Raw genomic sequence first — 16007 nt, forward strand, 5'->3', positions numbered from 1 at the left:
TCTGGTTGGTTAAGAACTATACTTGCAACGCATATTTTATAACTATCCTTACGAGTGGCTTGGTTGAGATGCCTGTCAGGTAAATCACATTATTGCTTTTTAGATGGTTAAACATGATATTTCTAGATTCATATAGCTCCTGAGGATCAGGAAAAGACTACTTTTACATGTCCTTTTGGGACTTATGCTTACAAGAGAATGCCCTTTGGCCTGTGCAATGCACCAGCTACCTTCCAAAGGTGCATGATGAGTCTTTTCTCTGATCTTATTGAGGACTGTATGGAAGTTTTTATGGATGACTTTAGCGTTTATGGTGATTCTTTTAGCCTTTGCTTAGATGGATTATGTAGAGTATTAGATAGATATGTCAATACAAACCTTGTATTAAATTTTAAAAAATATCACTTTATGGTTAAACAAGGGATTGTACTAGGACATGTTGTATCTAATACTGGCATTTCTGTAGATCCAGCAAAGGTGGATGTTATTTCTAGTTTACCTTACCCCTCCTCTGTAAGGGAAGTCCGTTCGTTCCTAGGCCATGCAGGTTTTTATAGGAGATTCATTAAGGACTTCAGTAAGGTAGCACTTCCCTTATCTAGACTACTGCAGAAGGATATTGAGTTCGAGTTCAGTGAGGATTGCATACAAGCATTTGATAAGCTGAAGACCGCCCTGACTCAAGCTCCAATTGTGAGAGGACCAGACTGGAGCCAACCATTTGAAATAATGTGCGACGCTTCCAACCATGCAGTAGGAGCAGCACTGGCTTAGCGTGAAGGTAAGGACCCCTTTGTTATTGCTTATGCGTTTAAAACTTTAGATGCCGCTCAGTCCAATTACACTACTACTGAGAAAGAGCTTCTTGCTATTGTTTTTGCTCTGGATAAATTCCGAGCCTATTTACTTGGTACGACGGTAGTAGTGTACTCAGACCACGCAGCTCTAAAATATCTATTAGCTAAAAAGGAGTCCAAACCAAGGCTTATACGTTGGATACTGCTATTACAAGAATTTGATTTAGAAATTAAGGATAGGAGTGGTAACCAAAATTTAGTGGCAGACCATTTAAGTCGCCTTGAGCACATTACAGATGATCCCACTCCTATAGCTGATAATTTCCCATTTGATAACCTGCAAGCAGTATCTGAGGTAGTCCCTTGGTATGCACCTGTAGCTAATTATCTAGTTAGCCGCACCTTTCCTCCAAACTTTTCTAAGCATCAAAGAGACAAGCTGAAAAGTGAGTCTAAATATTATATGTGGGATGACCCATATTTATGGAGATGTGGCGCTGACCAGGTAATTAGACGGTGTGTGCCTCAATCAGAATTCCAGTCCATCTTAGAGGCCTGTCACTCATCTGAGAGTGGAGGACATTTTGGCCCTCAAAGAACAGCTAGAAAAATCTTAGACTGTGGATTCTGGTGGCCTACTCTTTTTAGAGACACTGCTGAATTTTGTAAATCTTGTTTCCCATGCCAAAAATTTAGTAATATATCCAAGAGGGATGAGATGCCTCAACAAATTATGCTTTTCTGTGAAATTTTTGATGTTTGGGGCATTGACTTCATGGGTGCATTTCCAAATTCTAATGGTTATTTTTATATATTGTTAGCTGTGGATTACGTTTCCAAATGGGTGGAAGCAATTTCCACCCACACTAATGATGCTAACACTGTTGTTTCCTTTGTGAGAAACCACATTATTTGTCGCTTTGGATCACCACGAGCAATCGTGAGCGATCAAGGCACCCATTTTTGTAACAGGAGACTAACAGGATTAATGAAGAAGCATGGAATAATTCATAAGGTTGCAACAGCCTACCATCCTCAGACTAATGGGCAAGCCGAGGTGTCAAACAGAGAGATAAAGCGTATCTTGTAGAAGATAGTCAAACCTCATAGAAGAGATTGGAGCACCAGGCTACAAGATGCACTCTGGGTATATAGAACAGCATACAAAACACCCATTGGGATGAGTTCTTTCCGCTTAGTTTATGGAAAAGCTTGTCATCTCCCTGTTGAAGTAGAGCACAAAGCCTTTTGGGCAGTAAAGGAGTGCAACATGGGAATTAAGAATGCCGGAGCTGAAAGGAAATTACAACCGCAAGAACTGGAAAGCCTTTGCGTAGAAGCTTATGAGAACTCAAGACTATACAAGGAGAAGATGAAGGCTGTACATGATCAGCACATCAAGAGAAAAGAGTTCCAACCTGGGGACTTAGTCCTCCTTTACAAATCTCGACTGAGGCTCATGCCAGGCAAGTTGAGATCAAGATGGGAAGGTCCATACAGAGTAGAGAAGGTCGAACCGTACGGAGTTTATCACCTAAGCCATCCTTCAAGCTTTGAACTTATCAAAGTCAATGGACATCGTTTAAAGCTTTACCATGGCGAGCAGATGAAGAAAAACAAGGAGCTCGAGATCTTCCTCTTGGAAGATCCCCACATAGCCAAAGCCTGAGCTAGTGGAGCGTCCAACTTACAGATGTTAAAGCAAAGTGTTAGGTGGGAGACAACCCACCATGGTATGATCGTTCTTTTCTTTATTTTTAGTTTTCCTATTCAATAACTCTTCTCCTTATTAGTGCATTTCATGCATCTGCATTTCCATACTTTTATATATAAAAAAAAATTTTTACGGGACGCGACTGCATCATTGACGCGTCCGCGTCGCAGGTGGATCAGAAGTATAAGAAAGTGAACAGAGAGTCACGCAGGAGTGTGGCTGGAGGCGTGCCAGTGGCACAAATCGTCCCACGCGACCGCGTCGCCGACGCGTTCGCGTCCCATGGGAACATTGGCCTCTCACGCGACCGCGTGACCCATGCGACCGCGTGCCCTGGATTTCGACGTAAAAAGGGTGCACGACCGAAAGTTGTGCTAGAGTGGTGCTGGATTGGTGCTGAACGCACAATTCTTCCCACGCGGTCGCGTGACCGACGCGACCGCGTCATATCCCTCTAATGGCCACTCACGCGATCGCATGCCCCACGCGATCGCGTCACCCCAGATTTGGCGAAAATAAAATTTTGAACAGAGAGTTGTGCGAGAGCGAGGCTGCCCTCGCACTAGTGGCATAAAACGGGTCACGCGATCGCGTGACCGACGCGACCGCGTCAATCAGTATAAGCGCCAGTTGCACGACTGCGTGCCCCACGCGACCGCGTCGATTGTGCCGCACAGCTTCCCTGATTTGCCACTTATCTTATCTTTTTCCCCCCCGAATCCTATTTTCTCTTTCCCCTCCTTATTTCTTCCTCCTCCCTTCTTCCTTCTTTCTTCTTTCTCACTTTTTACACTCTCACTCTCTCTCTCACCCCCATTAACAAGGTTTTTCTTTTTTCTTCTTCCCTCTTTAGTTTTCTACTTTTCTTCTTATTTTTATATGTTATCTTCTTTTCTTTTCTTTTTACTTTCACTATTCCTATTTTCTTTTTCTTTCTTTTTCCTTTTTACTTGGTGTTGGAAATTTATTTGAGTCATTATTTCTCATTATATGCTTGTGGATTGTTGTTAAATTGTTTGACAATTATATATATATATTTTAAAAGGATTGCTTGCATGTTCACTTTCATACTTTCCATACCCTATTTACCATGCATGCTATGTATTTGTGAAAAAGCCCATATGGCATTATGCATTTTTCTATATTATCCTACTATTCAATGCTTGCTTTTCACAAATTCCCTTTACTATTGTATTAATTAAAATTAATTGTCAATACAAACGTGATGGTTTGTTACGAGTGATGCTTTATCTATGCTACTCATGCCTTTGCCAACATGCCAATAAACATCTTGCATTCACTTGTCATCATATGCACTAACTATTTTCCGTTGATGACTTTTCACATGTAGTCATGACCATGTGTTAACATCATTTACCTTTTAATGTGCATTCATAACCACCCTTTTCCGTTCTCTTCCTTGCTCTATCTCTTTGAATTTTATTTACTTTCTCTTCTCTTTTTCAGAATGGCCACCAAGAAGGGCAAAGAGAAAGCTACTCCCAAATCTACAGCAAGGAGAGGAACAAAGAGAGCACTAGTGGCAGAGCCCTCTTCAACTGCGGTTATACCCTCAACAAAAAGAACTAAGAGGATTATAAAGGTTGATGATAAAGAAAAAGCCTTCCCAGCAAAGGACACTGCGCGATTTCCCAATCGCTAATGTGAGCAGATGTTCCCCATCCTGGCAGAAAGGAGTTACAACAACGAATACCTTCTTCTCTTTCCAAACCATATTGCTACCTTTGTTGAGCCGCAAATTACACAAAGACAATGGGGTTTCCTACAGAGACAGCCGAGGCAGGTCAATCTTTCTTAGGTAGTCGAGTTCTACTCCAACTTCTACCTGCCAACCCTGCAGTCTGTCTTTGTCCATCAGAAGCAAGTCCCCATTACAGAAGAGGCCATTCAAAGAGCTCTAGGTCTTCCCCCTATTCCAGAAGGATTGGACGCCTTTCAAGAAGCCGCACTCAAGCGCCAGATATACCAATTTGACTGGGACGCTGTTCTCAGAGTTATCGCATTACCTGGCAGCAGATGGATCTACAGATACCATCATACCCGCCCTAAGGGAATTTCGGCTTCAGCACTTACCTTGGAGGCTCACGTATGGGCACAGATCATGTCCCATTACGTCTTTCCGAGCACTCACGAGTCCTCCTTCACTGCAGACATGGCCGTCCTACTATGGTGCATCCTTACAGACCAACCTCTGAACCTACCAAGACACATCCGGAATGCCATGGGACATGTACAAATTGCGGACAACTTACCTTTTCCCGCCTTGGTCTCATATCTTGTCTCAGTAGCCGGAGTCTCCTTCAGAGCAGGGGACACCAAAGCCATGCTCCCACGGGATGATCAGTATGTCCCTAACGGGAAATACATCAGACCTCCACCAGCCACCACAAGCCATCCTACTAAACTGGTTGCAGATATTTCTTCTTCAACACCACAAGCACCTACAACAGACCAACTGCTCCATCAGATACTCAAAAGGTTGGATCGGCAAGAACACAAAGCTAAGATGAGAGAGCGCCGTAACAAGCACCGATTTACATACCTCAAGGAGCTGATTTTGGGAAAATTCAAGGACTCAGACACCCCGGACTCCACGTCCTTTACCAGCACAGGAAGCCATGATGGCCCCGACTATGGAGATACTGCTACCAGCCCACCTTTGTTTCTGACAGATGGCACCGAGGACGGTGCAAAGCCTTAAGTGTGGGGAGGTCGATCAGTACCTGACTTTCGGAGGTAATTTCTCTTCCCTAAACACCAATAAATTAGGATATTTAGTTAGTTTTTCTTTTATAGAATAGGATAAATTGCATAGTAATAGATTAGTTGCATGCATGTTCTACTTGATTGAAAAGACAATAAGTTTCTTCTAAGACTCTATTTTTGGAACAAAATTTCACTAATTTTAATTAAAATTTTTATGTTAAATTTGCTTGAAGTTGTATTTGGAACATGATTTTTGAGCTAAAGAACACACAACCTGTGAGATTTGAGCCTTTATGCATGGTTACATTATTTAACCATAATTATTTTATTCTTGTGTGTTTGCTTCTCTATGATTGTAATCTATATTTTGTTTCATCCTATATGTCCAATGTTTATTATATTTATATGTTTGCATATGATTGAGGCCATTATTTGTTTAGCTCACTTATCCAAATTAAGCCTACCCTTTCAATTACCTTTGTTAGCCACTTTGAGTCTTTAAATCCCATTTGTTCTATATTTTACCATATTACTAGCCTTAAGCGGAAAAACAATTATATATCCCAAATTGAATCTTTGGTTAGCTTAAGATAGAATTGTGTGTGCTAATTAAGTATGGGAAATTGTGGGAACAAAAGATAATAAAGAAATGTGTCATGATAATATAATGGAAATTTGGATACCTACTCATGTGAAACTATAAGAATTAAAAATCTATGTGCATTGATAAGCTATGTTTATTTTTATGCTTATATTAAAAAAACCAAAAATATTCAATAAATAAATCAGGGGACAAAATTACCCCAATGTTAAGTTAAGAATTCAAACATCAATGCATGTATGATAAAATTAAAATAGAAAGTTGATACATGAGTATAGAATGTGAAAGGGAAATTCTGGGTAGCTAGGTATGAATTCTAAAGTTATATAGAATATATATATAGGTTATGTTAAGGCTTGGGTTAATTAAAGATTCAGTTTATAAGCTTACTTAGCCATATGTGTATCCTTACCATTACCTTGGCCCCATTACAACCTTGAAAAGACCTCATGATGTTTGCATTGGTATATTAAATGTTGTTGATTGATTAGGAGAAGAACAAAAATTAGAGAGCATGATTAGAGAAGGATAGAGTGATTGCCCTATACACTAGAGAGATTAGAGCGTACATACACCGTCAGTGAGGGTTCAATGCTTGAAATTCTATGTTCCCTGCTTTCATGAGCTGCCTTCTTGCATTTTTGTCTGTTCTTACTGTATGAGAATTGAATTAGTAGAATTTGATTTGTAATTGTTTTGAAGAGCTTATTTACTATTGATCAAGTGGACAAGAATCATATAGTTGCATTCACATATATAGGTTGCATTGCATTACATGAGTTTTACATGTTCCTGCTCATCTGTTTTATCTCCTTCAACTAAGCATGAGGACATGCTAATGTTTAAGTGTGGGGAGGTTGATAAACCACTATTTTATGGTTTATAATGTGTTTAATTGTGTGGTTTTATCATGATCTTTACCCATTTATTCATATAATTAGCATGCATTTATATTTTCTTCCTAAAATTATTACGTGACTGAAAACTTGCTTCCTAGAGACTTTTAATTATGTATTTTAATTCTCCTTTATTCCATTCAATGCCGTTATCTGTGTGTTAAGTGTTTCAGGCTTTATAGGGCATGAATGAGTTAGAGATTGGAAAGAAAGCTTGCAAAAATGGAAGGAACATAAGAAATTGAGGAGATGACCAGCGAGAAGTGACGCGGCCGCATGGCTCACGCGACCGCGCGGAAGAGAGGAAATCGCAGTGACGCGGCCGCACGGCTCATGCAACCACGCGGATTATAATAGCACAAGTGACGCGGAGGCGTGGATGACGCGCTCGCGTGGCAGGGCAAAACGCCGAATGACGCGTCCGCATGAATGACGCGATCGCGTGATGTGCGCGATCTGCATAATCTGCAGAATTCGCTGGGGGCAATTTTGGGCCCTGTTTTGACCCAGTTTTTGGCCCAGAAAAGCAGACTAGAGCCAGAGAACATGTAGAAACCAACAACAACATTCATTCTACACAATTTTAGTTTTTTTAGATCTAGTTTTACTCCTCCTCTCGGTTTTCTCTCTACACATTCATAGTTCATAGAATTTTAATTTCTATTGCTCTTTGCATTGGGATATTGAGAAGAGTTATTACCTCATCAAGACTTCGTCATTCTAGTTCATTTTCTTTACTTGGCTTTACTCTTCCATGTCCTTTAATTTACTCAATTTTACTATTGGATTATTTTAGAATTTATTAATACAAGAGTTACTTTTACTTTTAATTGATTCCCTTGAGTTTTATTTATCATGTCTTTCTTTAATTCCCTTTCCTATGTTATGAGTTCTACATTCACAATGAGCGAGTAGTTTCCTAACTTGATGGGGAGTTGATTGAAAGGAACCCTTTAGTTGGAATGCTCAAAAGAGAAATTGTAATTGGGTTTATTGTTGGATTGCTCTCTAGTCACTAACGCCAGTCTTTCCAAGTAAGCGGATTGTGACTTGTGAATAGAAACAGCATTCCAACTTGTTTGACTTTCCCTTACCTAGTAAGGGATAACTAAACAGAACAACCTTCAATTATCAATTAATCTTGAGAGTACTGCAACAAGAATAGGGCTTCCAACTAATCTACTCCCAGTCAAGGCTTTTATTTAAATTACTTAATTTCTCCAATATAATTTTCTGTTTATTCAACTCAAACTCTTTTTGAAAATATCTGATTAATAAATAGCATACCTTTCTGCAACTCGTTGGGAGACGACCTGGGATTCATACTCCCAGTATTTTAATTTTAATTTTCGTGACAACCCTTCTAAATTGATAAGCGGAATTCTGGTTGGTTAAGAACTATACTTGCAACGCATATCTTATAACAATTCTTGACTCGCCAATTTCCGCCACTTCAGCTCCCGTATTTGGTGAATCATTGTTTTTGTTAATGTGAGAAGTATTTTTTGGTGTAGTGTCCGCGTTCTTGTGCGGCGTTCTATCTTCTAGATCTGAATCGTGGTTGTTGTCATGGTCGTCCGCCATGGTGGTGGGATGACTTCCAGGTTCCCCGGCAACAGCGCCAATGTTCTGAGGGTTACCTGAAACTATAGGTCGATCTCGGACGAGATCTCTGGTACTGGTCGGAGCTGTTGTGTCCGACTTGTTGGGCTTAGTGGCAGTGTTGATCCTTCGTCACCGGAGGATGGTGGTACCTGGGTGCTCCAGTGTATTTATAGTAGTGTGAAGTGACCTTTTTAGATAAGATAAGTTAGTTATATTATCTTATATTTATCTTTGAGTGAGGTCATCTTATCTTCAAGGGAACCGCCCTTATCTCTATAGGCTTGGGCTGCCTTTGGATTTGGGTCGTGTTCCTCTATTTGGGCCCTTTATTGGGCTTTCCTGGCAATTTGGCCGAGCTCTTTGAGAAGAGGTCAGATAGTCTAACCTGAAGAGGTCGGTCGCTTTGTCGCTAAACATCCCAGGTCGGATAACTCGACCCAGGGTATGAACAGGTGGCTTGTGCTTAAAGCTATCCTTGAACATCAACCAATGCTTGAGTCTCCAATAAGCTCCATTCTTCAATCTTAATATCTTCAAGCTTTGATGGAGTTCTTCACAAACCATTAATGCACGAAAACTTATCTCTCAATAAATTTCCCTTGGCAAGTATACCGTATTATCGTCAAGTAAAAACTCACAATAGAGTGAGGTCGAATCCCACAGAGATTGATTGGTCAAGCAACTTTAATTGGAGGAATGTTCTAGTTGAGTTAAGCAGAATTTGATTGGAGAATTGCAGGAAATTAAATGGCGGAAAGTAAATGGCAGGAAATGTAATTACTGGAAATAAAGGACTGAATGTAAATGATGGAAAGTAAATTGCAGAATCTTAAATGGGAAATGGGGAAGATGAACATAAAAGTAAATGGCAGAAAGTAAAGAGAATGGGTAAGATCAGAAATGGGGAGTTCATTGGGCTCAGGAGATGTTGTATTCTCCGGATCAAGTTCATTTTCATCTCTTCCTCAATCAATGCATTCATTTATCTCCTTGGCAATCTTAAGTGATTGAATTCCAATTCCTTGGTAATTCAATCTCTCAAATCTTGATCAATAGCCAATTCCTTGGTCTAGTTGCTCATGAGAAGAGATAAAGTGTGGTCACTGATTATACCACATGTATTCCAAAATCAAAATGTTGGTAGGATTATATGTCACTATATCCATCCAAACCCCAATTTGGTCCAACATGAGAAAGCATTTCTAGCATGATCTCTTCATTCCTCTTCCAAGGTTCCGAAGAGATCCAAGTATGAATAGCTTCTTTTCTAAGACAACTACCCAATTGGATGGAGATTGAAAGCTTTCTAGTAAAATAAAGAGAAAAGAAAGAAGAAGAATAATGAAAACTATTATTGATCCATCAAATTACAACAGAGCTCCCTAACCCAATGAAAGGGGTTTAGTTGTTCATAGCTCTAGGAATGGAAAGCAAAGATGGAAAATACATTTTCAAAGTAAAACTAAAAGTTGCAGAGAAAGTAAAATTATACAGAGAGTAGTTCTCCCAATGGCCAAAAGCTCTCCCTCTCTAGTTCAAAACTACTCCTATATATACTACTCTTCTCATCTTCTAGTTGGCTCTTCAAGTCTTTGGATATGGGCCTTTGGATCTTGAGTTGAAGCAGTTTAAAATCTTCAGTGGGCTCAGCTTTACTTGCAGAGAAAGTGTGAAGTAGGCATGGACTTTAGCTAGGACGTTAGTGGCGTTAACGTTTAGTGAAAATGTGGGTTCGAGAACGTTAGTGACAATCACCTTTTTCACTAACGTTCCTAGCCCAACATGGTTCATGTTAACTTCAACGTTAGTGGCACTAACGTGACCACTAACGTTGCCTCTTGGTCCATCGCAAGCGTTATTGGCGTTTACCTTTGCCAATAACATTGCTCTTAGCCCCCCTTTTCTCACGTTAGAGTCCATCTTAGTATAACTAACGTGGCTCTTAACGTGGGCATGCCTCAGCCTCGAGAGCGTTGGTGACACTTACCTTTGTCACTAATGCTCCAAACGCCCCTTCTCACGTTAGTGCCTCACGTTAATTGTCTTAACGTGGCCACTAACGTGGTGGTGATTGCCATCTCCAACGTTAGTGACAAAGGTGAGTGTCACTAACGTTGCCTCATCAATTCTTTCCTCCACATTAGCTTCCACGTTAATACAATTAACGTGGCAACTAATGTGGCTCATAGTGGCTTGGTCCAACATTAGTGACAAAGGTGAGTGTCACTAACGTTGGCGATTCCTTACTCCTCCCACGTTAGAGTTCACGTTAATGTAGTTAACGTGACTCTTAACGTGGCCAATTGGGCTTAGTCCAACGTTAGTGACAAAGGTGAGTGTCACTAACGTTGGCATTGTCTTTCCTTTCCACGTTAGAGTTCACGTTAACTGAGTTAACGTGACTCTTAACGTGGCCAATTGCCAATTTGGAGCATTAGTGGTATTCACTTTTACCACTAACGCTGGAGCTCCCTTTCTCTCCACGTTAACTACCACGTTAATGTAGTTAACGTGGCAATTAACGTGGGCCATGATGGTTTTGAAGGCGTTATTGGCAATAACTTTTTTCATTAACATTGCAAGTTTATTCTCATTCCACGTTAGTGGTCACGTTAATTAGATTAACGTGGCTGCTAATGTGGCTCTTCCTTGCTTCCTTTGTCCTGAAACCAAGCAAATAAAGTGCATCAAAGCTCTAATCCAAGTTATGAGACATGCATTATCCAATTTGTCATTCAATTCATGCATGATTCTCATAAAATCACATGAAATTCACAATGTTTGCTTGAATCAAGATGTAAGTGATTATCTACCCAAAACTTGCTTATTAACTAAGAAAATGCATGAAACTACCATAAAACAGTGAAGAAAAGGTCAGTGAAACTGGCCAAAATGCCCTGGCATCACAACACCAAACTTAAAGCTTGCTTGTCCCTAAGCAAGTACTGAAACATGAGAATGATGAATGAAATGACAAGAGAAATGAGTCATTATTGTGGAAGTCATGTCCTTGGTTTTATGGGGTTTCATGCATAGCAACTTAGGTTCATTCCTTCATTGGCTTTCAGAACTTTACCATGCCCTGGAATACTCACTTGATTACAACCTATGAGACTTTTGTCTTGTCAGGGTTTGATTGTGTTCTTTAGACTAGGTGCTTTGTAAGGGGACGACTCTTTAAGATAAGCTTTCAGCCAGCACTCCCGAACCATTTGGTTCAAGGTGCTAGGTGTTAAGACACCCCTAAGGACTTACTCTCTCAAGTCTCTTTCCCCCATACATTCACACCCCAGGCACATGGTTTGTTATTTTTCTTCTTGAGACCTTGGTGTCCAGCACCTCTTTGGGTTACTAAGTGCTATGTAGCAAGGGTTACTCTTGATAGTGGACTTTCAGCTGATAATCCCGGGTTAGTTAACCCAAGTTACCAAGTGATAAGGCACCCCTGAGAGCTTATTCATCCAAGTATATCCTTTCCACAGGAGCACCATAGACACATGCCTTAAGATTCAACCCTTGGTGCCTAGCCTTATTTCTTACTCTTTTTCTTTATTTCTCAACTTTCATTTTCTTTCCCTTTTTCTTATTAGGATCTTGTTATTTAGCTAGTCTCATGGGGTGTGTTTCAAGCATATGATTTAGGATAGATAGTTGGCTTCCTACCTTGTTGGTGAACCAACTTAGCTAAGTAATTACTACACCACAAGCTTAAGAACTTACTCCACAAATTGAACATCACTCTGGTCTTTCATAACATCTCTTTTTATTTGACTTAAAGGACAAGCATACAAGTAAGCAAGGTGAAAATGCAATAGTGACATTAGACTAGCAAGCATAGACCTAAGCAATGAAAACTTAAAGGCAGAATTTAAAATCCTAAACTTCCATGGAAACATGTTCTATTTCATACATGATTTTCCTTATTTAAAACTTGAAAAAGATGGAACAAAGAGGGAACTCCACAACCTTTTACTCACGGGGGTGCCCATGCTCTCTCTCTTGTTTGTCCTCTTCGTGTCTTTCTTGAGTGCTTGAATCCCCACTTCCCTTGCTTTTTCCAATCAACTTTTTCTAGAAGCCAGCATCTTCCATCTTCTTTTTCAATGTTTCCTTCTGCTGTTTCACTTTCCTTTCCTCTTGTTCTGTTAGATCTTTTTGGATCCCGATGCATTCCTCTTGAGGACACGTGTATAGTCCTCTGCTTTTGTGGTGGCCGAACCCTCCTCCTTCAATTGTCCCATCAATTCTCCTACAAAACAAAAGGGATGTGATTAATGGAATTGTGGAAAATGGCGGCAAAATTTAAAAAATTTTTGGGATAACTACTTTTTAAAGTTTTTATTTCTAACTAACTAAGTGCTATTCATGAATGCAAACCAACTGACTTTTTAATTGTTTATGTATGCAACATTGGTGACACCAAACTTAGTTTGTGTCCATGTGGTGTACAAAGTTTTGTTCAAGGCTCTAAGAGTAACATGAAATGAATTGCATTTATGCTCTTCTTAGTATGCCTTGAACACCAAACTTGTTCTTCACTATGTGCTGCATAAAAGGATTCATTCAAGTATATGTCAAAGTTGATTTGGACTTCATGAACCTTGCATTATTAACTACTTTAAAGCATATAAAACATGGGTTGCCTCCCATGAAGCGCTTCTTTAGCGTCACTAGCTTGACGTTCTGACTTTGTCAGGGTGGTTGGTAATGCTTCAAATCTCCCCCTCGCAGTAAATCTATCTCCATTGGCTTCATCAAGGATCTCCACATGTTCTAAGGAGAGAATCCTGTTGATGGTGAAAACTTTAGGTAGCTGAGATGGGATGGTGGGGAGATGAGGTGGATATCTGAGAAATAAGCTGAGATCACTTTATCCCCTGGAGAAAAATCCTCTGTAGGGATCTTCTTGTTCCACCATCTCCTTGGTTCCTTCTTCTTTGTTCCTTTTGATGTTGCCCTGCTCTTTGTGATCTCTTTTTCCAAGGAAGTTTTGTTGCTGGTCTCATATGGCTCTGGTGGTTTAGGTTCCTCTTGGTTTTCCATTTGCTGTGACAACTGCCGACTGTCTTGTTCATCAACCAAAGGGATTCCCAAGTGCAAAGCTTGTGCTTCAATGCTTGTTTCTTCCACCAGTGCTTTGTCGTGCTCTCCCCTTGGTTCCTTGCTTTCCTGATCTGCTTCTTGTGAGGGTTTGAAGACATTGAATGCAAGTTGTTCGTCATGTATCCTCAGTATTATCTCTCCTCGCTCCACATCTATGAGCGCTTTGGCTGTAGCTAGGAATGGTCTTCCCAATATGATTGGGTGAAGGTGACTCTCTTCCATTTCCAATATGACAAAGTCTGTGGAAAGGAAGTAGTTCCCAACCTTTACCAACACGTTTTCAACCACTCCTACTGCTTGTTTTTGAGTTTTGTCAGCCAGTCTAATGACTACGTCTGTGGGCATTATCTCATTGATCTGCAGCTTCTTCATAAGGGATAAAGGCATTAAGTTGATGCTTGCTCCTAGGTCACAGATTCCTTTGTCAAACATTGTTTCTCCTATGGTACAGAGGATGTGAAAACTCCCTAGGTCTTTCCTTTTTGTAGGCAACTCTGGTTGAATGAGAGCACTGCACTCCTTATTCAGCATTATTGTTTGCCCTCTTTTGAATGAGCTTTTCCTGGTCAGCAGCTCTTTCATACACTTAATGTACGAGGGCATTTGTTGGAGAGCCTTGATGAATGGTATGTTTACATGGAGAGATGCAAACATATCAAGGAACTTTGAGTATATTCTCATTTCCACACCACCCTTGAGTCTTTGGGGAAAAGGTGCATAGAGTTTCAGCATCTCCTTTTGTGTAATTTTGGTTTCTTGGTCACCCTCTTCCTGCTTCTCCACTGAAGTATCTCCAGAGTGTTCGAAGGGTTTGTTCAGCTCTTCCTCAGTCCCCTTATCACTTATAGTGACCATCTTGCATTCTTTCCATCTTACTTTCTTTGCTTCACCTCTCGGGTTTTTCTCTGTGTCACTTGGAAAGCTGTCAGTAGGTTTGGGAATCTTCTCAGAGAGGTATCCCAATTGAAATTCTAGCTTCTTAATGGTATCTCCCTGGTTTTTGATATTGGCTCGCACCTCCTCCTTGAACACCTTGTTCTCTTGGAGTTCCTTACATATGCCTTCAAGTAGGGTCTCAATCCTTGAGAGTCTATCTTCAGATGATGGTGAGTTGGAGTTGGAGGGATGAGAATGGCCATTTTGGTTTTGATATGGATGTTGAGAGGTGTTGGTGAGCCGCATTGTTGTTGGGGTTGTGTCGTCTCTGATCTTGGCCTTGATCTTGTTGATTCCCCCACCCAAAGTTCGGGTGGTTTCTCCAACCAGGATTGTAAGTTTTGGAGTATGGATCATGGTTCTGCCTCGGTGAATTTCCAATGTAGTTGGCTTATTCCTGCTCACCCTCTACTTCTGCATTCACTCCTTCTTGGGTTGCTGATGAGGTGGTGATTGCTGCTACTTGGTTCCTCTCTATTTACTTGGTAAGGTCAGCCAACTACTTGGTAATCAGCTTGTTCTGGGCCAGCAATGCATCCACGTTGTTTAGCTCCATCACTCCTCTAGTGTTGCCTCTTTCAGAAGTATAGAAGTACTCATTCTCAGCTACAGTCTCAATGACATCTATGGCTTCTTCAATGATCTTCTTCTTGTTTAGAGATCCCCCAGATGAGTGGTTCATTGCCTTCTTTGATTCGTAAGAAAGACCTTCATAGAAAATATGTAACTGCACCCATTCATTGAACATATCTGGCGGGCACCTTCTTGTCAAGTCCTTAAACCTCTCCCATGCTTCATAAAGAGTCTCACCATCTTGTTGCCTGAAGGTTTGTACCTCAGCTCTCAACCTGTTGATTCTTTGAGGAGGGTTGCCAAGAATTTATTTATCACATCTTCCCAGGTTGTTAAACTCTCCTTCGGGAAGGACTCTAGCCATTTGGATGCTTTGTCCTTGAGTGAGAAGGGAAACAGAAGCAGTCTATAGGTGTTAGGATGAACACCATTAGACTTCACAGTATCGCATATCCTCAGGAATGCAGTGAGATGTTGATTGGGGTCTTCTTGGATGCTTCCTCTGAATGAGCAGTTGTTCTGAACAAGGGTGATGAGCTGTGGCTTTAGTTCAAAGTTATTGGCATGTATGGTTGGCTTTTGGATGCTACTTCCACAGTTTCCTGGGTTTAGATTTATGTAGGATCCCAGAACTCTTCTCTCTTGCCCAGCATGATGCACTGGATCTTCTCTGCCATGGTTGTGAGCCTCTTCTTCATGATGGTTCTCCATATTCTCATCCATGTCTGGTTCAAAGTACTCTTCCTCTTCCTCAGCACCAACAACTCTCTTTCTTCTTGCTTCCCTCCTTAATCTAAGGAAGGTCCTCTCAGGTTCAGAATCAACAGAAGTTGAAGCCCCGCTTCTTCTACCTGTCATACAACCAACAAGGACAAAACAAAAGGGAGATAGAGAGTATTCTTGTAAAAAATGCTGTTAGTGTGAGTGATACAATATATCAAACAGTTAGTGGGTTAGTGAACTAAATTATAACAAATAAGAGAACACCACAAATGGGTAGGGGTAACGGGAAGAAAATAACTAAAACTGAAAGTAAATTACTCAAACAGAATTTA

The 16007-nt window shown here is 40.6% G+C and overlaps 1 protein-coding gene and 1 non-coding gene across 2 annotated transcripts; both read left to right on the plus strand.

Annotated features, from left to right (window-relative positions):
- Positions 1-4331: 4331 nt before the first annotated feature.
- Positions 4332-7565, plus strand: LOC140180975 (uncharacterized). Its single transcript, XM_072222988.1, has 2 exons — positions 4332-5268; positions 6909-7565. The coding sequence occupies exon 1, from the start codon at positions 4634-4636 to the stop codon at positions 5231-5233; it is 600 nt and encodes a 199-aa protein (XP_072079089.1). The 5' UTR covers positions 4332-4633; the 3' UTR covers positions 5234-5268; positions 6909-7565.
- A 7557-nt stretch (positions 7566-15122) lies between these two features.
- Positions 15123-15229, plus strand: LOC112768119 (small nucleolar RNA R71). The gene has a single exon (XR_003185557.1). It is a non-coding gene; the product is annotated as a small nucleolar RNA R71 (small nucleolar RNA).
- The last annotated feature ends 778 nt before the right edge of the window (positions 15230-16007 follow it).

This window comes from Arachis hypogaea, chromosome 17 (genome assembly GCF_003086295.3).
Source record: "Arachis hypogaea cultivar Tifrunner chromosome 17, arahy.Tifrunner.gnm2.J5K5, whole genome shotgun sequence".
Taxonomy (NCBI): domain Eukaryota; kingdom Viridiplantae; phylum Streptophyta; class Magnoliopsida; order Fabales; family Fabaceae; genus Arachis; species Arachis hypogaea.